General features: G+C 38.5%; 1 protein-coding gene across 4 annotated transcripts; it reads left to right on the plus strand.

Moving 5' to 3' along the window:
• The first annotated feature begins 5,610 nt into the window (after window positions 1-5,610).
• On the plus strand, window positions 5,611-20,355 carry LOC103474810 (uncharacterized). Of its 4 annotated transcripts, none has more exons than XM_081614614.1 (28): window positions 5,611-5,755; window positions 6,231-6,355; window positions 6,778-6,873; window positions 7,366-7,455; window positions 11,251-11,320; window positions 11,536-11,588; window positions 11,672-11,761; window positions 11,886-11,957; window positions 12,047-12,139; window positions 12,224-12,322; window positions 13,137-13,214; window positions 13,772-13,814; window positions 13,905-13,945; window positions 14,053-14,104; window positions 14,194-14,303; window positions 14,430-14,525; window positions 14,608-14,694; window positions 14,767-14,865; window positions 14,950-15,012; window positions 15,942-15,995; window positions 16,067-16,126; window positions 16,213-16,308; window positions 16,397-16,468; window positions 16,547-16,591; window positions 16,722-19,080; window positions 19,214-19,308; window positions 19,553-19,717; window positions 20,216-20,355. In XM_081614614.1, the coding sequence occupies exons 1-25, from the start codon at window positions 5,734-5,736 to the stop codon at window positions 17,184-17,186; spliced, it is 2,271 nt and encodes a 756-aa protein (XP_081470740.1). In that variant the 5' UTR covers window positions 5,611-5,733; the 3' UTR covers window positions 17,187-19,080; window positions 19,214-19,308; window positions 19,553-19,717; window positions 20,216-20,355. The 4 variants fall into 4 exon arrangements, with proteins under 4 accessions (XP_081470740.1, XP_081470741.1, XP_081470742.1 ...); XM_081614615.1 differs by having other exon boundaries at window positions 7,369-7,455; XM_081614616.1 differs by having other exon boundaries at window positions 6,778-6,865; window positions 7,364-7,455.
• The last annotated feature ends 4,688 nt before the right edge of the window (window positions 20,356-25,043 follow it).

Genomic DNA, 25,043 nt, shown 5'->3' on the forward strand with positions numbered 1-25,043 from the left:
AAGCGACCAGATCAGAGATGATTCTCTAACAGATATTGTTCTTAGTATGATTAATAATGAGCTCCACGATGTTCTCTGTGCGTAAAGTTGAAACTGTCTGCGGACCAAGTGGTCAGCTGCGCTTGATCACATTCTGGACAGAAACCAGCGAACTGCTCTCTGTTCTTATCAAGACGAGGCTGAGGAGGGAATCTGACATATTAACTCAGTTAAGTTTTTACTGGTTTTGTTTTTTAAACACCATTAACCTAAGCAGTGTAACTATATATTGTATATTTGGCGTTTGTCATCTCATGTGTGATTAATTGGAGCGTAACGGTGGAGCATTTATGCGCATTTATTGCCCAGCGCACTGCGCTTGTTTCTGTCTAACGGATCTGCACTTTAATTTCTTTCCTCTGTCAACAGTCAGCTGTTATTCCTCTATTTAAACTACAATAAGTAGATCACATTCTCTTTAGGTTTTCTCTGTGTGCTCCAAACTCATTAAATGTAAACTCATTAGAAGCCTGAGCCTCCATCAGGCAAATAATTCTGGTCCGACCCGGTCTATTGTTACCTGTCAAAGCAGAGCTTCCTAACCAAGGTGTCCATAACTCTTCAACACGCTGTCAGCTCCCGGTCAGAAAGACGCATTTAGTTCAGTGTCCATGAGATGATATTCAGAAAGGATATTTTATTTGATTGATTTTAGTTTCCTCTGCGATGAACTCTTTGCGTAAAGTCTATCATGTCTCCATGTGCGCCAGTCAAAGGTGTTACTTATAACATGTCAAATGACAAAGGGACTTAAAAACTAACCAAATATTCAGTTTGGTTATTTTTTTAAATTACCAAACTGAATATTTGGTTCAGTTTGGGCTTCCGGTATTCTCAGATTGAAAACTTGTAAGCACTCTTAAGGCCATAATCATCCACTCCCGTAAGTTGTGAAGTTCTGCTGAAGAAACGCATCCGGTTTTGACACTTCTGACAACGTGTCACTCCGTTGGTGAGAAAAAATCCTGAAAACACCATTTAGGCATGAGGACTCAGAGGGAGGTCCTGACTCGGAGGCAGGTCCAGAATCGGAGGCCAATCCTGACTCGGAGGAGGGTCCTCACTCAGAGGCGGGTCTTGTCTCGGAGGCGGGTCCTGATTCGGAGGAGGGTCCTGCCTCGGAGGCGGGTCTTGTCTCGGAGGAGTGTCCTCTTTCGGAGGCGGGTCCAGTCTCGGAGGCGGGTACTGTCTCGGAGGAGTGTCCTCTTTCGGAGGCGGGTCCAGTCTCGGAGGCGGGTCCAGTCTCGGAGGCGGGTCCTGTCTCGGAGGAGGGTCCTGTCTCGGAGGAGGGTCCTGTCTCGGAGGAGGGTCCTGACTCGGAGGCGGATCTTGACTCGGAGGCGGATCTTGACTCGGACGCGGATCCTGACTCGGAGGCGGATCCTGACTCGGAGGCGGATCCTGACTCGGAGGGGGGTCCTCTCTCGGAGGCGGGTCCTCTCTCGGAGGCGGGTCCTGTCTCGGAGGCGGGTCCTGACTCGGAGGCGGGTCCTGACTCGGAGGCGGGTCCTGACTCGGAGGCGGGTCCTGTCTCGGTGGCGGGTCCTGTCTCGAAGGCGGATCCTCTCTCGGAGGAGGGTCCTGCCCCGGAGGCGGGTCCTGCCCCGGAGGCGGGTCCTGTCTCGGAGGGGGGTCCAGACTCGGAGACCGGTCCTGACTCGGAGACCGGTCCTGACTCGGAGACCAGCCCTGACTCCTCCAAGTCAGTACCGACCACTGAGTTGACCAAATTTATAGGCCCATCTAAGCGTGGACTAAACACAACGTTTGGTCCACTCTTGGCGTGTTTCTTGCCTCTCTTCTTCATCTGAAGCGTCTCCACAACAAGCAGTCTTTTTGATGAGCCCCCATGCCTTTTGAAGATAGGTGTCTCGGAGATTGATTTTTCGCGGTCGTGCCAGGGTTCTTCTGAAGCACTCCACAACCTTGTAAATAACAATTGGGTTGTTGTTTTTTTATCATCTTGAAGAGCAGTTCTCTAACTGCATCTTCATTGCCCCAGAGAAGTTGCAAGATGTCTCGGCAGATTTTTTTTCCATTTTCTCATAAAAGACAAAATCTATGTCCTTGACATCTTTCCAGATTTTTGGAGCAAGCTTTCTCTGGACAGGTTCGGTGTGCTTCATTTTGTAAGCCGCATAGCTAGATCTGTTACTAGACTTATAAATCAACCTCCAAAGAATATTTTCCACCATAACTCTTCTCTCATCTTTGGTTCCACGTCTGAAACCCATCCTGTTTGCGTCCCTCAAAAATTGCTCAGGGTCCATGGCTGCCTGAGTATAATCCTCACTCAGACAGTTTTCATCTGCGTACAAGTCCTCATTCGGAAAAAAAGTCCTTCTGAACTTTCTTTTGGTGGACGTTAACATTTTCTTTTTAGGAACAGGATTCTCCAGGTGCTTTTTAAATTTTTCCACAATTACTTCATGTCCTTCAGGGTAATCAAGTAGTGAGATTAAATGCAGTCCACTGGCAAAGTGGAATGCATCTCTCGCAATACTCTGGAAAATCCTTTCACCAAGCTCTTCTGACACCTCTGAGGGTACGTCCACATTAATATCTCCAGTTTTTCTCAAAAGCAAGATCAAAATTTTGCTATGTTGTTCCTCAAAGGTTTGTCTGACAAGATGCAGAGTTGGTCCATCTGCAGCCTTTTCAATCACTTCCCACAGAAGTTCACTGAGAAAGTTTCTCTTTTTGTAATCTGGGCTATTTTGACCAGGATGAACTTTCTTGGACAATGTTTTTTTCACTTTTGTCCAAAAAGAGACCTTAGGCCTCACATCCATTTCCCTCTGTGGGCTTTCGTCATTCATCTTTATTCAGCTGAGCTAAAACTTCCAATTGAATCTCGTCTGGTTAACTGATTTGTGTTAACTGATCAGAGAATGAACTGATCAGTTGGTGATGTCATGGACTCTATGACATCATAAAGTCATCCTCAGAGGGGCCTCATGACACAGACATCATTTGAAGTCATGCTGATGACATCATTGTCAGCAGCATGGCAACTGTTGCTAGGGCTAATAAAAGCGCAGTGACCATGCGCTATGAAAAAAAGTAGAATCTGTGGGCACTAAATGCATTATTCCCACAAGTCTGAACTGGCAGTGATCTGCGCAGCATAACAGGAGGGGCCAGGGAACCATTGGCCCCTCCACTTTACCGCCCTACCCATTTTTATTTGTTATTTGTGTTCCATCTCCTAACAAGCATAGGGCAAAGTGTCAATGGAACCGCTACATCAGTGGTCCCCAACTGACTGGTCAAGACTTGAAAATTTTGCTGTGGCATGTTGGTGTTCCTGCTAAAGCCTGAATAGGAGACCTCTGCGGATTGTGGCACAGAGATGGAAACAAAGCAGAATAAAGAAGAGTTTGAACTGATACTGGTTAAATTTATTTCAGCTCTTAGTATTTAATAACTAGATGTTTTTATGGGAATGTGGATCTTTCAGATCAATTTGAGAAGCAATTGTGATAGGTAAACTTAATTTTATTGTGTCATGTAGCACAGGGTGTTGGTCTTGGATCGGTGGTCTAGACTACAACTCTGCTACGTGGCTCCTTAGCTTCACGTCCTCCACTGCCAGTTGGATTTCTTTCAAAAATAAATGCCACTAGTGGCAAAAATAAGTGAAGTTCATGCTATGTTAGGACAGGAGACGAGATGTTTCCATCCTTGAAATTATGATGCACAGAATCAAATATCTAAGTTACAAAACTATGTTACAGAGTAAACACAATAAAAACATGCTTTATCTGTGGCATTGTTCATTAAAATGGAGCATTTCTGATGTATTAAAATTTAATATGATCGGTACACTTAATGATATTAGCAATTAGGTATTAATCAGCAAGTACTTTTAATACTTAAGTATTTCTAAAAAGCCAGTGCTTTTTTTTACTTTTACTTAAGTATGTTAATGTGGTACTTTTACTTTAACTTGAGTAAATTTTTGTCTGTGTATTTGTACTTTTACTTAAGTACATTTTTTGCGTACTTTCTCCACCATTGGTTTTAATGCTCTGCAATCTGAGCAAGATTGCAGAGTATTAAAATAGATAACTCTTAAATAAACGCGATCCAAGAACAGAGTCTTGAGAAACTCCACATTTGATCATTGTTTGCTCACATTCACATGTGCCAAATGAAACAAAGCAATTTTCACTTGCTCACTAAATTCTAGCGCATTCTATCATAACCTCAAACAATCCCACCCACTTTTCTGGTCTATCACTCAGTATATATGGTGTCAAATACAGCACTGAAATCCAGAAATGCCCATTAATGTATTTTAGTGACATCACATCTGATTAAACTTCAAACTTTTACAGATGCAGTCTCAGTTCGGTGTTGTGGTTAAACACCTGAAAGTATTGAAGAGATGTATTTTTACCTGAAAGGAGTATTTTTTGGTAAACTACCCTTTTTATAATCTTTGATAATAAAAAAATGCTACATTAGGAATGTGCCTTAGAAAATCTAGAAAATCCTAAACTGACTAAAACACAATTTATTAGACAAATATTATATAAACATGAGGAAATAAAATTCGAATTAATTTTTTCCTCTTTTTTTCCAGAGGGAAAAAAACAGTACAATGTGTTTTATGATTTGACCAAATTAGTCAAATCATAAAACATATATGATTTGACTATATATATATATATATATATATATATATATATATATATATATATATATATATATATATATATATATATATATATATATATATATATATATATATATATAAAATAAAGGGAACACTTAAACAACACAATATAACTCCAAGTAAATCAAAATCAAACTGTCCACTTAGGAAGCAACACTGATTGACAACGGGGACCCTCGTCGGGTCAATCAGTGTTGCTTCCTAAGTGGACAGTTTGATTTCACAGAAGTTTGATTTACTTGGAGTTATATAACACCCTTAATTGGTTAAAACACTCTACTTCCGGTATTGCGCTTTATTGTAGCTTTACATATTCAGTCTACGGAAACCGCAGGCATAAAAAAGCTCTTACTATTGGCCGTTCATCCTCTGGAAAGAAATTGTATGTTTTAAAGGGACATTTGTACATGTTACTGTCGAGAAATAACATTGTAAAATCATACATAGCATTACGTAGAATTGTAACATTGTGAAACATGTCTATTGCCTTACTTTATATGTTGTAAAACATATTTTTTTGTGTGCAAAACAGATTGGTACTTTGGGATCCTGTTTATGAAACAATAAATAAAGTCGTAAGAACTTTTGCAATATTTTTTTAAAGCGTTCTGTGTTGACAGTGGAACCCGTATTACCTGCTCACACAACCCACAAAGTAAATAACCCCCTTATGACACAGGTAAAAATAATGTTCCTTTCAAAATACAATCTAAACAAACAAAATAATGCGCGAAATATATTGAAAATATTAGTAATTTAATCAAACAAAGCAGTTATTTCTATGAAAGTCGCCTGATCCTTGCCTGGTAGAGTTGACCTTCTATGAAAATTCTGTAGCTGTTTCCTTTTCAAGAGGGCTTTAATTTGAAACGAGTTGTTTTGTATTTCCGCTATAGTTTACTCCTACTTCAGCTCCCCACCCACAAGCTTTTTATACAGGCACACCTTTTCTCACAGGTGTGTCTATCAGAGGAGACCTGGTCCTCCTGGAAGGAGGAGACGCCTGGACAAAGATGGATTCTTCCCTCTCCAAAGGTTTGCAATCCATGCTTCTAGTTGACAAACGTGGCGATCAGTTTTTTTCTGACTTCAGTTGCTTTATAAAGTCCTGTTGACGACCGTTGTGATTTGTTTGTTGAAAGTACAAAGATGTTTTCCTTTTTTTTTTTATCTGAGTGTTGCAGTTCTTTATAATTATAGCTGATAAACCACCCATTAGGTTAAGGCTAAGGATTTATATGACAACATTTCTAGCCTTGCTTGAATAAATTAATTCTGTCTGACCTAGTTGTGAATTTACAGGAAGTCAGATTGTAGGGAAGTGCATCCATGCAAGTCTCTGATTTGCTTTAATTCAAACAGTGAGGGGGGAAAAAGTATTGTTTTGAAAACACCAGTCCTCATTATGTCTATAGATACATGCCACCTACTTGACTATAACTGACGTTTTGCAGTCAGTTAACAGAATACGAGTAAGCAGCGTACGTGCATCTTTCTTGCTATCGACCAGGTGGAGCCGTTCCTTCAGGCATCCGGCCAGCGGGAGATCTGCAGGCGACAGAAGATGCAGACCTAAGCGGGAAGCAACAGAGTGAGGGTCAGCCTGGACAGCCGATAGGAAATGATGATGAACTGGTAAATGGGAAGGACACAACCACCTTTAAGCAAAGCACTAAATGTCTACTAATTAATTTAATTCAAGTGGTAAATGGACTGAACATATACAGCATTTTTCCAGTAATTTTGACCACTCAAAGCGCTTTACACTAGAGCCCCACATCCACCCATTTGCACTCACAAATGCTCACACATTTATGCACTGATATGCAGATCCATGGGCAACTTGGGGCCAAGTCCCTTGCTCAAGGGCATATTAACATGTGAAAGGAAAAAGGTGGATTCAAACCTACAACATTCTATTTATTAATGCAGCACACAAAATAATTTATTCAAATTAAGAGTTGCTGGGTGTTACCATTTCACTCGTCAAATAATCACTTTGTCTGAATGCTCAGAATTTCTGGTTATATGGGGAACTATTTATTGTATTTTTGCAGATGTACTCAATGGACAGCTCTTCAGACAGTGAAGATGAGGGTATTGGCAAAAAAGCGAAGAAGAAAAAGAAGCTGAAAAAGAAGAAGAAGAAGAAGGTAGGTGTTTGATGAATCTCAGTAAAGCATCACAAGGGAAATCGAGACCGATTTCCCTTGCAGAGGTTGATGCTTACAAAGTTTCTATTTTGCTTGTGTGTAATATGATGAAATCATGAAAATCACTGCTGTGGTCACCTTCCTTTGGGTGTGGCTTCAACTGAAACTGTGAATAATTTGACAGAGAAGTGGCAGTGTCGTGTTCGCTCCAGGTAGCCGCGCAACCATTTGTGGGAGATGGATAGCTAATGGAAAATTTTTTGTTCAGTGCGTTACAACTGACAGATTGGGTAATAGCATAGTTGCCGTAGGTGTGTGTGTAATTTTCGTTTGTGTGTATAGCAGAGTGTTTGTAGAGCTCCACCCTTCTGCCGCCAGCAACACCCCTACATTCCTCCACCCATCTGTGGCTTATCCTCATTCCAGACTGTTTCCTAACTCTAAATATATTTTTATGCAAAACATGAAGTAACTTCCTTGTACCTTTCTCAGCAGGACTCCTCCTCTTCTTCATCATCTTCTTCTTCCTCTTCTTCATCGTCTTCTTCCTCCTCCAGTAGTTCCTCAGACAGTGACAGTGAGGTAAGTTGTGCACTGGTTTGTGTTGGTCAAGCATTTGGCTGCTGCTTATATTAAAAGAATATGATCAACATTTTTGATGACCAATAAAAACTGATGTCAACAACACCAAAAAAGACAATTAGCTTTTGTAACTGGCCTCACACACAAACGAACACACTCCCCTGATGAATCCCTTTCCACTAATAAAGGTGAAATAACATTTGTACATGGCTGTAATATACAACCTAAAATAATAAAATATTTATTTGCTTAAAGTGTAACTATAGTGACTGTCATAGGAGGACACACCCCTGACCTGGATGCTTTAGTACTTTTTGGCTGAACAATGTTTATCCACTCCAGTAAGGTCGTCTCTTAACAACGGCCCTCTGAAAGTGAGTCCACAGACTTCTTGTTGGATTGAGTTCTGGGCTCAGCTGGGTCATTGCAAAACTTCAACTTTCTTCTGGTGAAGCCACTTTTTTTTGTTAATTTTGATGTTTGCTTGGACTCTGAGAAGTAAAAAAAAATGAATCCTCTCTTCTTCCACAACTTGTTGGAGGACACTTTAAGTTTGTGGGTCAAAACCGGCAGGCATTTGGAACAGTTCCCCACTCCAATTATCTTGAAAATCCACACGTTAATGCCTTTTTGTGTGCTATCTGCCAGATTGCGTAGCCCTAAAGGACACTCTACATTTTTGTAGTAATTTGTACCTGCATCAGCAAGACGTCATATCGTAAAGCCATCCATTTTGCCATCAGATCGGTTATATATTTGACATATCTAATATCTTCAAACAGACCCTGACATGACGCCGATTCATACTTTATCCCTCAGGCCCACAGAAACCCCCACCACAACAAATCCACCCCGATGCTGCCAAACAGCTCAAAGTGTTATTAGTAAGTGAAAATACTGACGGCTGGTCAAACTTCATCAGCTTGTTAGTCTTTTTGAGGATAGTTTTCCAGCTCATTACCATGACGCTCACTGGTTCAAGGGTGCAGTTTTGCTTTAATGTTCCCAGTGGAGAGCAGAGTAATTCCCTGCAACTCCTGTGCAAATCAATTCATACCTTTTCATCAAAGAATGTATGTACTTTGAAATACAACTTTACATCAAACGTCCACCTCTTGGGCTAACCGCTGATTGAGTTCCACACTAATTGAAGATTATGAGCCTTATGGTGGAGTTTTCATTCATTTTCATTTGGAGAATATAAAATATGTTTGAGCAAGACATTCTGTTAAGTGCTTGTTTAATTCTGGCTCAGAGACCCAGATTACATCTGCAGAACATCTAGTTCAGCGTGTTTAATGAGATGAAAGTCCATCTGTCTCTCCTTAAGATCCTAGCCACAACTGGGGCATCAAAGAGACAATCTATATGTAACTAAGCTTTTTCTGTGCTGGTTGCAAAAACGGCAAAGAAAGCGAGTGTCATATGTTGCTGTTACACATTTATAACATCTGCCTTTTCAAATAAGGTTAAATGTCTCGTGTAAACAAAATAGGAGAAAGTCAGCATTTGCCACATGATTCGTCATTCTTGCACAACTGAAGAAACTCCTGCCGCGTAATTCCTGTTTTGTTCTGACGTGTCATAACTACATGTTTTTTCCAATACACCTGTCAGTACCTCAGGCTAAATTCCAACAGCACTGATTCCAGCGAGAGTTTGCCCACTTATTTAGGCTTTATTATGCAGTGTGCACCACTAACACTTTCTTTAGAAAACTGAAAGAGAAACTGATTCTTTCAATCCAAAAAGTCCAATTAAAGCTTCGTGTCACAAAAAAATAAAAATAAAAAAACATGTAACATCTGCTCCGAGGGGATGTCAGTCTTTTTAAAGGCAGTAGGTGAAATAGTACTATTCTTTTGGAATAAAAAAATATAAAATTTACTGTCATCCATATAATTTATTATGTCGACGTGGAAAAGTTTGATTTAATGACATACATTTTCAACAGGCCACCTATCGGTTTCAACGTTTTAATTAAATTGTAACTTTGTAATTTTTTTTATTGTTTTTTTTTTTTTTAATCAAATTTAGCTGTCTCTTCACAGGATAAGATAGTAGGTAGGTTTTTCTTGGAGAGTGGGTGGGAAAATAGAAACAACTGGAAAATCCAGTACCTGCAACACGCAGACAGTAACTTTAGTGACTGTCATAGGAGGACACACCCCTGACCTGGATGCTTTAGTACTTTTTGACTGAACAATGTTTACCCACTCCAGTAAGGTCGTCTCTTAACAACGGCCCTCTGAAAGTGACTGGAGTCTTACAACAGGAAGACCGTTGGTGTGCCAAACTCTGGCTTTTGTTTCATCTTGAGCAAGACAGAGGCTCCCATGTCTTCTACTTGATATATAGCACAAGGCAGTACCAAGGAGAGGAACACACCCAGCTAGAGCGTTTGAATCACTTTTTGTAAATCCAGCCTTTCAGGAGCCAGGGAGTGAAATTTTGTTGCTTTATTTCTAAAGATCATGACCCAAATACCTTAAAAATATTTTAGGTTTAGTTTTATGCAACTGCATGCTTTTGTACGTATAAGTTAAGTAACTTCATGTGGAGCCATTTTACCTGCCTGTTCACAGAGATATGAAGTATTTATCAGACTGCAGACATGTACAGTAGATGTCCTGTTCCACCTGACCTTTTTCCACATTTTTTCATGGTACAACCATATATGTTTTTTATTGTGATGCTTATGTCTTAGACTAACATAAGGCAAGATATCTACATGCAGTGGAAGGTAAAACAGTTAGATTTTTTTTTAGGGTGGGAAGTTTGCAAATAAAAAAACAAAACAAAAAAAACAGAAAAATGTGGCCTGCATTTGTATCCAGGTCTGGTAAGTCGATACGTTGTAGAACTTGCTTTTCCACAATTGCAGCTGCAAGTCAAGTATCTATCAGTTTTGCCTATCTATAAAAAATATTTTTGTCAACAGACTCCATCTCAGTCGGATTAGATCTGTAGCGTCTGAACATCCATTTTTGACATAATCTCTAAATTAAATCTACACTGCAAAAACACAAAATCTCTTACCAAGTATTTTTGATCTGGTTTCTAGGGCAAATATCTTAAGACAAGACTAACTTACAAATAACTTCCCAGCAATACAATGGAGCCTGTTTTTAGTAAATGACTCCTTTATATTGATGGAAAAAGTGCTAGTTCCATTTTTTCACGTATAACATGGGAATGTTATGTGACGTTATCTGCCAATCAAACTAGTACTTTTTTTTGCAGCCTGGACTTTGATTGGGCTATTCTAATTCATTCATATTCTTTCCTAAACTTATCCACTGTAGGTTTAGAGTCATTTTCCTGCTGGAAGGAGACACCTCCCTAACCTCAGGTCTTAAGTCTGATTTTGTTTCAGGACTGCCATGTATTTAGCTTAATCTATCTTCCTAAAAATTCAGACTACGTAGCTTCTCTATTTCTGCTGAAAAACTAATTTTACCAGGCATAAAGCTGCCTCCATCATAGATGTGTTCAAGGTGATGTTCAGCTACAATTTTCTGCTCAATAAAAATCCCAATATGACATACTGTTTGTGGTTGTTAAAAAAGTAATATGAAATGGTTTTAGGTATAACCTTCACTCAAATGACTACAGCCTTTTTACCATTTTTTGTTTTTGCTCAAACCAGTAGTTTATTTAATTATAAGTTTTATCTCTTACTCTTTATATAAGCTAAAGCTGAGGTTTACATTCTCAGGCTTCCCTAGATGACCAAAACTGATGGATCATAGAAAAAATAAATAAATCGCAGTGTAATCGCATATTTTACTACAGGATGAGAAGAAAAAAAAGAAAAAGAAGAAAAAAAAGAAGGTCTGGGAGGGCGTTATCATCTGTCAAGAAGGTAAACATTCACTGATTTCTACTTGTGCCTTCTTCTCGGATCATAAGCATTCAATGATGATAAACCCCTGTCAGATTATATTTAATCTAGTTCTTTAAAGTATAAATACTGCTTTCTGGCTAAATGTTGTCCATACAGCTTCTGTGTGAACCTGTGGTCAGGACCAAATGTTTGCTAAAAAAATATCACTATTTATTGGAATTTGTGGTTTTCAGGTCCCGAGTGTCTGGAAGAACAGCTGACTGGAGAAGGCATGCACATGAAGCCTGTAAGAAAACTATCATCAATATTTGTATCAAACACGTTTCTTTTAAAACTTTACATGTAATGGAGTAAATGCCATGTATTCAGGATTACAACTCATCAGATGAGGAAAGTGACAAGAAGAAGAAAAAGAAGAAAGATAAGAAGGAGAAAAAAAAGAAGAAGAAAAAGAAGAAGGTAAGTGAATATCACCCAGCAGATATTCGTGTGGTTGTGATGCAATAACTAGGTGCTTTTTGAACTTTATGAAATTCCTAACCCACATCTTAATTAAATAAAATATTTTATTTTTTCCTTCCAGGATTCTTCCTCCTCCTCATCTGACAGTGAAGATGAAAAGAAGAAAAAGAAAAAAAAGAAGAAAAAGGAGAAGGCATGATTTGCTTGTGTTTATCTTGATTTCTCAGTCTGTTCACTAAAATTAAAAAATATATATCTCAATTAATTACTGTTTTTTAATAGGATTCAAGTTCATCTTCAGATAGCTCTTCCTCCTCTTCTTCATCTGACAGTGAGGATGATAAGAAGAAGAAAAAAAGGAAAAAGAAGAAGAAGGTTATATGTGGAAACATGTCAATCTCATCCTTGCACCTTCTGTAAAGGTGTGATTACAACTCATTCACTTCTCTTTTCTTGTAGGACTCAAGTTCTTCTGATAGTTCATCTTCATCTGATGATAAGAAAAAGAAAAAGAAGAAAAAGGACAAGAAGAAGAAGAAAAAGAAAGACAAGAAAAAGGTTGTCATTTGTAGAAAAGCGGAACCAGATTATATTTTTCTAATTACACACATGGACAACCTGTTGGTACCCCTCTGTTAATGGCTGAAAAACCCACCATAGTCACAAAAATAACTCGAAACTGACCAAAGCAAAATTCTATTAAAACTTAACCAATTAAAATCAGACATTACTTTTGAAATGTGGGTCAACAGAATCATTAAGACAGCTAATGAAGCAGGCTTGGAGTGTCCATGTGTACATTTACTTTTAAGATCTAGACATTCACTAAAAACAATAATGCTAAATGGTTTGTACCTGTGTAGTGTTTATTACCCCAAAGAGCTTTGCAGTACATTAAATCATTCACACGCAGATGGTAGTCACATGCATTGTAGTGACAGGGGCACCACCAGGCCCTTGGACCACACCTAGCAGGCATTGCAGGTGAAGTGTCTTTTACAAGGACACAACTGAGACACATGGGGTTGAACTCTTACCTCCTAAGCCACTATCATCCCAAACCCTCAGGGACACACTACCCCTTTTGGGTGGATCTAGATTCTCGAACATTTCACCCAACAACATCTCAAGATGACTAAATGTGTTTCAGCTTGTATTTTGATTAATTCCTGTGGCTGGTAATTTTACTGACCTGCAGCTTTTGCACTATTATTTTCATTTTCACATTGCCCAGCAACAATTCTTTGCTCTTTAGTTGATTTTCCGTCTTTATATTGGCTAATGCCACTTGTATTGTTCTCTAATTTTATGCATGTCTCCTGATTTTTAAAAATAAATTAAGTATTGATGTTTTTTGTCTTAATTCATGCAGGATTCCAGCTCTTCATCTTCATCCTCTGATGGTGAGAAAGACAAGAAGAAGAAAAAGAAGAAAAAGGATAAGAAAAAGGCAAGTCTCTTCTTTAATCGTGCAAACGTATCTTGATGCTTTTGGGTTAATTGTGGGTAAAATTTCTGGTTTGCAGTCTAGCTAAATTCCTTCTTTTTAACTATTCCATAATCACGTGCAGACATGTTTTTTTGGAGTTCATGTGTGTTCCCCTCTCTACGGAGGCACCTATGGTTGGATGAATTGTTTTAAATGAGCACCTAAACAGAAAAATGGTTTGTTCATGCATTCAGGTTTCATATTCACTCACCGCAGTAATATTGGACTTTGAGGTCAGGGTTATTCAAATTTTCTGTTTAAATTCCACTTGAATCTTGGACATTTATTGTTCACATTTACAGTTACAGTTAAGCAGTGTCAATGAATGAGAATATTCTAACTTTACAAATAAGTTTGAGTTAAAGTCATGCTTTCTTGCTGTGTCAAAAGCAAGAAAGCTCTTCAAAATCTTTCTTGTTTCAAGAAAGCTTTTTAGTGCGTTCTTTTAGCACCTCATCTTATATTCTGACTCAATTTAATCAAGAAACTTTCATCTTGATCTTGTGTGACTCTCTCAGGATGAGGAGCAAAAGGACCCCAGTAGTGCTCCTTCAGGTGAAGGTGAGAAATGTACACACAGGACAAAACACAAATAACCAAACTGATTTAAGTGCATCAGTATAATCAACCAGCTTATGTTTTACGCTGCAGGTGGTGAGACAGGAGCTGATGGAGGCAGAGATGCTGACAAGGTGGAAAATTTTGCTAACACCTGCACACCACATACATGATTACAAATGCTCATTCAGTGAAAATCATTGCTATATTGTTTGTTTGTTTGTTTTTTTCTTTCTGGCAGGATAAAGAGCTTGCATCAGCAGTAGAGGGCACTCTCTCCACTACACTAGCTGGTGGGTGTGCAGCTCTCTGGATATCAACCTGATCAAACTGCTCCAAGAAGAAATGTTTTGAGGTTGCTTTGATGATTCCTGTCCCCTAGGGGGAGCACAGCCGATTCGCTATGGCTTTGAGGATGGTCACCTGAGTGATGATGAAGAAGGAGGGAAAGAGAAGGATAAAAAGAAGAGGTTGAAGAAAAAGAAGAAAAAGGTGCGCTAGATTTTCTTTGAGAATTGCATTAAAAATAACAAGAAGTGCACCATTTCTAATTCACATTCTGTAAAACATTTGTATTTATAATAGTGGGATTTATTTATTTATTTTTCTTGCTCACAGGATTCTTCCAGCTTCTCCTCGTCTTCATCTGATAGCTCTTCAGACAGCGAGGATGAAAAGAAGAAAAAGAAAAAGATGAAAAAGAAGAAAGACAAGGTTTGTGACAAAAACTTGCATTGTTCTTTGATGTTTGAGAGATTCTGGTTCACGCTTCACTTTTGGTGTTCTTCCTTCAAAGGATTCCAGCTCTTCCTCATCCTCAGACAGTGAAGATGACAAAAAGAAGAAGAAGAAAAAGAAGAGGAAGACAAAAAAGAAAAAAAAGGTCTGGTAGTCTTTAGGGACGATGTTTTACTTGACTCTTAAAAGTAGAAATCAATTTGTTTTTTCTTTGCAGGACTCAAGCTCATCTTCATCATCTTCTTCGGATAGTGAGGATGACAAAAAGAAGAAGAAGAAGAAAAAGAAAAAGAAGACCAAGAAAAAGAAGGATAAGGTTTGACTGTAGCCTTTCTATTTTGTTTTGGCTTTATTTAGGTTTTCTAACCTGTGACTGTGCTAACATTGGTGCTTTTGACAGGACTCTAGCTCTTCCTCTGACAGTGATGACAAGAAAAAGAAAAAGAAGAAGAAGAAAAAGAAGGTAGAGGGAATCCTTTTGCAATGCTTCATCCCTTCCATCATTAAATTGCTCAAGATTTAAGATCTAAGTTCAACTATCTTTTGGTATTTTTCAATTTTTATTAGCGACATGCATTTAGACAAATTATAGAAGGAGAAATCTAGATAACACAACGTTAAAATATTTTTCACCAGCGTTCCTCCCCCAACCACCCACCTTGCTCAAAAGGTTTTCAGTTTTAAAACACACAAAAATGTCCAAAGAAAATTCACTGCCTATATAGTTAAAAACAAAACTCATATCCTGAAAAATATTCTTTTTAGCTGCCCATATGTTTTGTTTCTCATTGAGCTGATTGAATTGTCGGCTTCCATTAGCTTCATAAGCATCTTTAGCTCCATTGTCACAAATGAACCGTGATACGTCTCCAAGATGCCTTTAGTGGCAAGATAAAAATACTCTACCTGTAAGTCACATCATTGAAATAATGTTTTCATTCCCAAAACTATAAATTCTCTACAGTCTAATAACAAAAGTATTTATGTACTATGGAAACATTTGCCAAAGTTGCAGAACAATACAGCCAAAATAATATTAAAATTTTGAGGTAAAAAAACAAACAAAACAAAAACACTGATGGATAATTCACACTTTAATCAACACTTGAACTAAAAATCAATACTTTGCATTTTTAACATGATAGTAGTTATAGTAGCCATTAATTCTTCACCAATTACACCCAATATATATATTTATATATAATTTTTTTTACCCTAACAGGTCTCATTCTATAGAAAGACAGGCCAGATGTAAATTAATTTTGTAGTGAGCTCTGACTTCCCAACAGGTGGAAACTTCTTCTGAAAGCTTTTCACTGTAGCCACCACTATTCCTGTGTCCATCAAGCAGAGGCTTTATAAATCTAACCATGTGATTGATATCATTCCCAGTCCTCCAGCTCTTCTGATGAAAGCTCTTCTTCTTCTGATAGTGATGGCAGCAAGGTACGATGTGCAGTTATAAAATCAAACATACAGTGAAACAAGATTGTTTTACCACTATTTTCTTATTGTAGAAGAAAAAGAAACTAAAGAAAAAGAAGAAGAAGAAGGACAAGAAAAAGAAGAAAAAGAAGGTATCCGATTGATCATTCAAGCATCTGTGTGATTTATTTGGTTCACAGAAAAGACTAAAAAAGCACCAATTGTTATGTCCATCTAGGATTCTTCTTCCTCCTCCTCTTCTTCTAGTGATGATGAAAAAAAGAAAAAGAAGAAAAAAGACAAGAAGAAGAAAAAAAAGAAAGACAAGAAAAAGGTTTGATTAAAAAAAAAAAAGCTTGTTGAGGTACTGTGCAATGAACAGGACACTGAAGTCCCGTTTTAATTCTGTGTTCTCATTCAAGGACTCAGGTTCTTCTAGCAGTGATGATGATAAGAAGAAGAAGAAAAAGAAGAAAAAAGACAAAAAGAAAAAGGTATTCTATTGGGAAGAAAATGTGGGCTTAATTTTTTTTGAAGGCCAGATGGAGTGTTGATCTGTTTGGTTTGAGCAGGACTCATCCAGCGACAAGGAGAATAAAGAGGAGAAGGACAAGCAGGTAAAGAGAGTCCTTAAATGGACACGTCATCAGATTGTCCCGATTTCAAAGAAAAACGCATGACCTGTTTTTGCTCTGCTTTTCCAGTTAGATTTTTTTTTTTTAAAAGCTGGTGTCATTTACATTCTAGGAAAGCCCTGAAGGTGACCAAAGCAGTGAGCCCAAACCAGAGTCTTCAGACTCAAGCGTCAGTTTGCCTTCTTTCTCCAGCGGCGTCAGCTCTGCTAAGAGCGGCACCGGATCCTCGTCCTTTGTGTCTCTCTCCTCCACGGTGAAAACGGATCCTCCGAAACCTTCAGTCACCTATAAGTTGTCATCTGCACCCAGCGGTGCAAGCTCTGATCAGAGCAGCATGGGGTCCTCATCCTTTGTGTCACCTTCCTCTGCTGTGAAGGTGGACCCTTCACCCACCTACAAGTCGCCTTACACCAGCACCAACCTAAGCGTTGGAGACAAGGCTCCAACTCACAGGTCCAAAAGCCCCATGGAGGCCTTGATGGGGAATCCCAGGAGGTATGGAGATGGAACAACCAGGACCACCACCACCCTCTCCTCAAGTGACCTCCTGAGGGGCCCCAAGCCTTACCAACCATGATATGACCAGATGAAAGCGGTGCTGATCAATCTGAATCAATGCTAACAATGCTTTTTGGGTGCGTTTTACAGTTGATTCAAACATGGTCTGTCAAAGATAGCTTCAGCTCTGTTGGCTTCTTTAGAGTTAACAAGACTAATAAAAAAATAAACACATTTTGTTGGGGTTTCTTGAACATGAAAATGGGGGACATGTTTACTATTGTGGAGCAAATTTTCAGCTACATGAAATAAATTCAAATGCTTTGGGCAATAAAACTGTGATGCCGTTATTTTGTGCTTATTATATCCCCACAATTACAGATGGAAGACTTGGAGAATTGCGTGACTATCAGTTTGGGACATCCAGGATGTGCTAAACTTGAGTAAACTTGCTCAAGATTTAAGATGTAAATCTTGCATGGCAAGTTCTTTTTTTAGAACATTTTGGAATTTAGATATGTAGCAAATTCAGTCTGACTAGTTTTGCTGCATATTCAAGTTTTGCTAGAGAAAAAATTATTCTTTGGTCTAAAACCCATCCAATGTTCGCCCTGTTTCAAGTCTTTTGCAGCCTCTGACAGGTTACATTGTCCTGTAATTCCATCCATCTTCCTTTCAGCTCTGAACAGTTTCACAATTTGATAGGAATACCACAACATTGTGCTGCCTCTAAAGTGTCACTGTGGGGTTTGGTGTGCTACGATATGGCATGTTAACTACTACCTTCAAGAAGTCAACCTTTGCAAGTCAACAATAGTTCTGCCAAGAGATTTCCCAGCCTTCACTGTGGATCTCTGCAGCTCATCCATGGGTATAATGTCTGATTCTCTAAAAATATAAAATCTTTTCCTTGCCCATCTTGTCAGCTTTGGTGTATAGCTTGGTAGCTTTGCAGTTGTTATGTTCTTTCACTTTTTATTTGAATAACTGAACTGTAATCTGTGAAATATTCAAAGCTTGGGATTGACTCTCGTCTAAAGCTCTCTGAAACATTATCCCTGAGCTGTGACTTATGTTTGGACCATCATCCTGTTGTAATATAATTTTCTGGTATTCTTATTTAAAATATCCTAATATGTTAAACAGTTTGTAGCCTGTGCAGTAAAACAATGCCTTAAAGCCTTTCAGAAGAGAACCCTACCAATAGTTTCACAGATCCTCTGCGTTACGTTTTAGTTTTCAATATTACAGCCAATATATAAAAAAATGTCTAAATATTTTACAGTGAGATATTGCCATAAAAAGTTTTTTTTATTTAAAGACTTAACACTACTGCACCACTGCTTACAATGAATGTGGAAGTCGATGTATGCAGCTGTACATTTCATACCTAAGCATCTTGAATATTATGTTGAAGGCCACACAGACGTGACGTGCGTCTGGGCGTGACGCTGCGTTGGACAGGCTCTAAATGCTGTTTGCACGGGGCACCAAACAGGCTGGGACCGCCCGTGTTAACGCAGCACAAATATGCACACAATGTTCTACAAATCAGCAAAAACATTATTCTGTATAATATCAGCTTAAATGTTCACCTTAAACCCTCCAAAAATACAGACCGCATTAAATGAAATTCTTTCAGTTCTATTTCTTCCATTTCGTGCCATTTTTGTGCCTGCATAAATGTTCAAAGTTCTATCATTAAAAGATGAACCTAGCTTAACCTACCGCAACCCCGTTTTTCTGTTGTGACTCGAAATAGCTACTGTCCGACAGCAGCAGCACACGGGTGACATAAATAAGCCGTCATGGAGTTATTTCCTCATAAAACATAAAGGGGAGCTGTCGGGCGTGGCTCTAGTTGAGTACTTTAGGTGCGCCTCAAACATATTTCCTGTAAATTGGAGAGGTGAACTTTCAGCGACGGCAAAGCTCGTAAGCACACCGACAAATGAGTTTTGATCTCTCTTCAGGTATGTATAAATCTAGGACACATTATACTTTTCACTATCCCTTGCTGATATGTATCCGTCTGTAATTCCTGGAACTTAAAGAAAAGACAACTGAGAGAGGTTTGTGTAACATTTTAAACTACCCTATTTGCAGCTATGGGTGACAAAGAGGAGACGATCACGAAGGAGGACGCACAGAAGGATGAGTTCAGCTTACCTTGGAGCAAAAACAAAAATAAAGATAAAAAGGTAAGGGGTGTTTGCAGCAAGTCGCTACCAGGAGCAGGATTTTGTTTTTCTTTTTTTCATTGGCGTAAATCTACAAGGAAATGCTGCGGATTTGGGTTTATATTTGTCATTTGAGAATGCATCCATGTTTTACGCGTATCTGGAGGCTTTTGAGCAGTGCAGGTCTCGCTCTGTTGGATGAATTGTATGTCCCAAGAGCCATCATTCATCAGTTTGATCCTGTGGAAACTCTTTCTGTTCTCAGGGTGACAAGTCCGACAGCAAGGACAAGTCTGATCACAAGGAAAAGTCCAAAGACAAGTCTGATCACAAGGAAAAGTCCAAAGACAAGTCTGATCACAAGGACAAAGGTGGTGAAAAGAAGAAAAAGAAGGAAAAGAAACACAGCTCATCTTCCAGCAGTGATGAGGTAGAGTATCCACAACTTATTTAAATATCTGGCCCTGTTTGCTCTGAAGAAGAACTTTACCAGATGTTCAATTCTAATATTTGTAGAAAATCCAATGAACATGTAGCAAACCGTCACACCTGTCAAACTTGTAGTCACACCTGCAGTCACAGGTTCACTGCAAAATCATTGTTTTTTTAGCCTTTGTGTACAGCATCCACAACTGGTCTTACTGGTATTTTATTAACACGGCACACCACACCCCATATGTTTGCATGCTCTTGTTTATGGATGCATTCCTATCGTTCAGAATCTACAGATGAATGTGTGACGGTTACAACTCAACCCATATGAAGTAGTCAGTTTAACAATGTTGTCTGACAGCTCTTGTGGAACAATTCCCCACTTCCCTTTTGCTTGAACCCAACTAGATTAATAAAATAAAGATGGCAGCTATAAATCTCTTTTTTTTTTTCTTTCTTACTCTATCTTCTCCAGTAACATTTGCTGTCATTTCAGGACTGATCTCCCCTGTGGACCTGGCCTGCTCTGTTCGCCACTCCATTCTTGTTTGTTATAATGATGTATGCGGTTTATCTGTACCAACCTGTACACAATGTAAAACAAAACGGATCTGAAGAAGTAAACAGTTACAAGAAGTCCATTTGCTTCGTATTTCACCTTCCGTGTTTTCATCTCGCCACAAGATGGCACTGGCTGCTATTTTTTAAAGCCAGCAAAGGTTTGATGTTAAAGTAGGAAAACACATTGTAGAACTGAATAGAGTATTTTCACATTAAATATACAATCTACTGGGAATAGAACTTGGTTAAATGTAAAAATAAAACGGTTTGCCTTCTGGAAATTGGGGAGGATACGGAGCAGAAACGGTGACTAATGAGATGACATCCATAAATGAGGTGCAGCATCTAGAGTGGTTCCTATAAATGAATAAAATTGTAATTATTTCCAGTTGTATAAAGACAACATTCAAAAGGAGATGAATTTTTATCAGAAAATTACCACATCACTTGAGCCATAATTATACAAAGTTTCATAAATTTGTACTTATCAATCCATTGACATTGCTCATGTTTGCTTTAATATTTTCATCTGGTGACTGCAATCTGTATTTTTAGGTGCTGGTGGTCAGCCAGCTCAGAACTTTTCAGATGCATCCATACTTCCTGAGACCTTCCACATCTTCTTATGTCCCAGGACTGGTTTTAATTAATTTCTCCCTAGCAAATCTAAATATGTATGGAATTTTTCATTCTTTTTACTTGGATTCCCCTCAGTTAGCATCTATTCTTTTAACCTTCCCAAGAATTTCTGTTTTACCAGTCTAATCTAGCGAACCTCAGAACCATTCAAAGTGTATCATTTTTATACCAAGATTAAACTGCACACCAGTTGGCTCTTTTTACTAATTCACTGACAGGTGAGGGGAAACGGTTACACTAGATTTTATTTAGGGGCATCAGGGTGAACATGTTGTAATTGATTCCCACTTACTGAACAAACTTGCATTCATTTATCTCTCAATACAATACAATGAGGTATAGGGTTGGGACGCAACACTGTGTGTAAAAGGCCTCCTACGCCGAGGTCTCCTATGAGATATTATGCTGGACATTAATAATAGTTGGATGCATTTCAAGTTGAAATTGGTCATCCATATTTAAACTTTTTTTTTAGAAAAAAAAATTTAATTATAGGGAAAATAACTTTTTTTTTCCCTACAATATTGCAATCGGTTATTTTTATATTTGAATGCCAAGTAACTCCTCAGTGAAGTGATTGGGACTGCTGATTGTAAGGATGTGGATTGAGAAATTCATGAGGTGAACAATACTTTCTCACTCTGCCACCCTGCAGCTTTCGCCAATCTGTAAACGAAGGCCAATGATTTCTGTCTAGGCAGCAGAGGATTTCAGTCCCTTTTTTGATGCCCAAGCTTTTGCACCATAGTCAAAAATCCTCATTTTGTTCCACTAAAATGCTCTTGCTGTTTCAAGAATATTTTTTTGAAAAATGTTTAACCTTTGTGCTTTCTTTAATGGATTTTACTTTAAATATCACGGTGGTCTAACCATGAGCTTGTAGTGTGGTATGACCCATTTAGAGACACCAGTGGTCCATCAAAGAAGACGATAAAGTATCTTAAAAAAACTGACTGTAGAGAAAACATTCCCGGAGAAAGGGCGCTGAAAGCTTTCAAAGTCATTCTGAAAACATCCATCAGTTGTCTATACCTGCTTATCTATATGCAGGGATGTGGAGGGGCTGGAGTGCCCTCAAGTGATCATTGGGTGTGAGACGGTTTACCCTGTCTCACGCTGTCAGGGCAACACAGAGACACGCATACCGTAGGATAGACATCCATTCAAACGTCCATTTTGAGAAGCCAATTAAACAAACAGTCGTGTTATTGGACTGCGGGAGGAAATTAGAGAAAACTGACATCTGGAAACGGAGAACGTGCAAACAACATGAAGACCTCAGGCTGGAATTCAAACTGAGAACCTTCTTGCTGCGCCAACAAACAGCCCAACCTGAAAACGGTGGGCAATATTTTTTGCAAAAATGAGTTGCTGTCATTCATCAACTGTACATTTAGTCCCATATTTTGCTAGATATTTTTTTTTTAAAAATCTCCAGGAGTTTTTGGTTTTATGTGGGAAAGCTTCTGATTAAATAACAGCCTATTAATATTACAGGGCGATGCTTAGCTTTTCAGAGAAGGCAATGTTTTTTATGTCAATATATTTAAGCATGACTTTTCCATTTTGCATTATTTATACTTCAGATATTTTTGAAAAAGGACAGGTTAGTAGGTTTTAGGAGAATTCTTCAATGCAGTAGCTTTTAAGTAACCCTCCAAGGTTATAAGAAAGTGCTTTTAAAATACTTGGGCGTCTATCAAAGTTGTACCCATGCCACGAAAAAAATCCATTAAAGACCAAAGGTGAATGTTCTGATGCCAACAAAGGTTCAACAAGTCAAAGCCAATGCAACACAGCACAACAAAAACAAAGGCTTAGTTGTTTACTTGACATCAATATTTAGGCTACAGTAAACTCCATGACAGGCGTCCAGAGGAGACTTGGAGCATTTAGCAACGAGGATCTCCTTCTGGTCTTCTGAATCTTTTATGGGGGGGGGTGTGGAATAAAAGAAAAATGGAGCGGTTTCAGAGACGAATCAATAATAAATCAAGCATGCATCTTTTCTGGGGCTGCTGAAGAAGCCCAATTTAACCCATCCATCATGTTCAGAGCTGTGTTTCTTATTGAAATCTGTAAGGGGAGTATTGAAAGCAGCAATCAGAAGAACGGCTTACAAGAACATTTCTCCAAAAGAATTGATATGGCCAGAAGGTGTGAGCATAAGCCGGGTCAAAATGTATTTCTCATAAATCTTGTCCTGCGGCGTGTCTTACACTTCCCGGCTTGTGTTGGTTGCTGTTTAATTTCCTTCAGTGATTTGCACAGAAAACTTATTTAGCATGTGTTCAGAAAAATCAAAGAAAATTTCAGTTTTGGATTACCAGGAGTACATAAGACAGGTGCTTTGAAAATGTTGCGCAAATTTATTTCAAAAATAATTCACAACACAGATTGAATTAATGGTAAAATTATTTGTAAAAATGAAAGACCATACCTGTAAGCTGAATATCTGGTTTTAGCTATGCAGTTGTCAATGATGTGACTTTTATTAAGATATTTTTCTTTTAGTTATTTTCTTTAGTGCACTTAACCCTAACCCAATTTTAATTAAATCAATAAATGAGGATGATGTGTAACTGAAGGATCCAAGGATACAAGTAACACCTCCAATGATGGTCTGTTATGTATTTCAAAGTATATTTTATGCTTCTATAAAGTTTAGGTCTGATCTGACTCATGATTTTATAGTCAGTAAAGTGTTCTTAAGCAAAGAGTAAGACTCCGTACAGTTGCAGGAAAGTGCATTCTGGTTGAAAGAAGTAAATTGGGCAAACATTTGAAACTTCAACGAAACCAGCATCCCCTTGTGGTGACTCAAGGTTATAACATTTTCACTTTAATCTTAAAATAAAGCAGCTGCAAAGATACATGGCCAGATTCACTTTTTGTCAAGCAAGATTGAGTTGCCCAGCCAGTCACTGCAGGAAGTTAGATGAGTGGCAGTTTGCAACTATTGTTAGCTGACATTTGGAAGGGGTGTTTATTAATTACTATTATTATTATTATTGTGAAATAACAATTTTCAATAGGTCTTAAGCATCGTTTTTACTGTGAATATGGCTGTTTTTAAAATGTAGAAATAGGTTGATAGGTTTTCTCATAAAATTAGTTGAATGTTGTGAATCTACTCATGAAAGAGAACTTCCTCATGTCTCACTCAGCTTGTAGAGTGAGACAAAAGGTCCTCACATTCACCTGGATGTGATCCAGCACCATGTGTATTGCTTTGTCTTTGAAACTTGCACAATTTACAAAAAAAAGTTGCAAAATCTTTAAAACAGCAGCTGATTCTTCAGTGTGTGCATGTAGGTCTAAATCTTCTATCTGAAATGCTGTGAAAAGGCAGGACGTAGACAGCGATGCAAAAGCCTCAGGGCGTTCTTCAGATGCTCCGACCCTAATATGTCTGTTGTCTGAAATCCTGAAGACAGGATGGAGGGATGGTTTTACATTCATTGTGTGGTTTTTTTCTCTTTGATAATAGTCATTCTCCAATTTTCTAAAACCCAAATTAGCGAGGAACTACAAACAACAAAACACCCTTATGTTTGCATGCGGGGAAAACTTCCAGACCGGTCATGCTGCAAAGTTTAAAAGATCCCAGCAGTCATTTGGTGTGGAGGTGAGCCAAGTGTCATCAATGGATCAGAGTGATTAGAGGCCTGAATGCAGGTCCTTTGATGGTGTCTTCTTTGTAGCGTACAGTATTTCAATCACTCATGGCATGCTTTGGTCTCTCTTACCCCCCCGCCTCCTGCAGTGGTAAACAACCCACCTCACATTTCCTGCAGAGCAAGCATTGCAGAGCTCACCTGAAAAGCTGCATGTTGCACTGACACTGACTGCATTGATATTTACATTACAAACTAGGAATAATGACTCAGAACTGAGGGCCTAATATAGCAGTTCGTGATCAAAGGAGCCACAGAATTTTGTGTGTATGGCAAAAAAAGAAAAAGAAAACAGTTACACAGCAGAAATGTCGCTCTGATTTATTAGAGTTTATATTTGTCATTGTTATTTATAGCAACAATAATTTAAATGTGGCATGAAACTAAAGCTGTGGCACAATATAGGTGTCAAAAAAATTGCTTTGTTTATAAGTATTCTATTCTATT

Source organism: Poecilia reticulata, chromosome 13 (assembly GCF_904066995.2).
Source record: "Poecilia reticulata chromosome 13, P_reticulata-male-v2, whole genome shotgun sequence".
In the NCBI taxonomy this organism is placed as follows: Eukaryota; Metazoa; Chordata; class Actinopteri; order Cyprinodontiformes; family Poeciliidae; genus Poecilia; species Poecilia reticulata.

What these genes read in the sequence shown, in the direction of transcription:
- LOC103474810 (XM_081614614.1), top strand. Translation starts at nt 5,734, where the DNA reads ATGGATTCTTCCCTCTCCAAAG. An exon ending in AAGGCATGCACATGAAGCCT is followed by an intron (nt 11,589 to 11,671) that starts GTAAGAAAACTA and finishes CCATGTATTCAG; the next exon opens with GATTACAACTCATCAGATGA. An exon ending in GAGGCAGAGATGCTGACAAG is followed by an intron (nt 13,946 to 14,052) that starts GTGGAAAATTTT and finishes TCTTTCTGGCAG; the next exon opens with GATAAAGAGCTTGCATCAGC.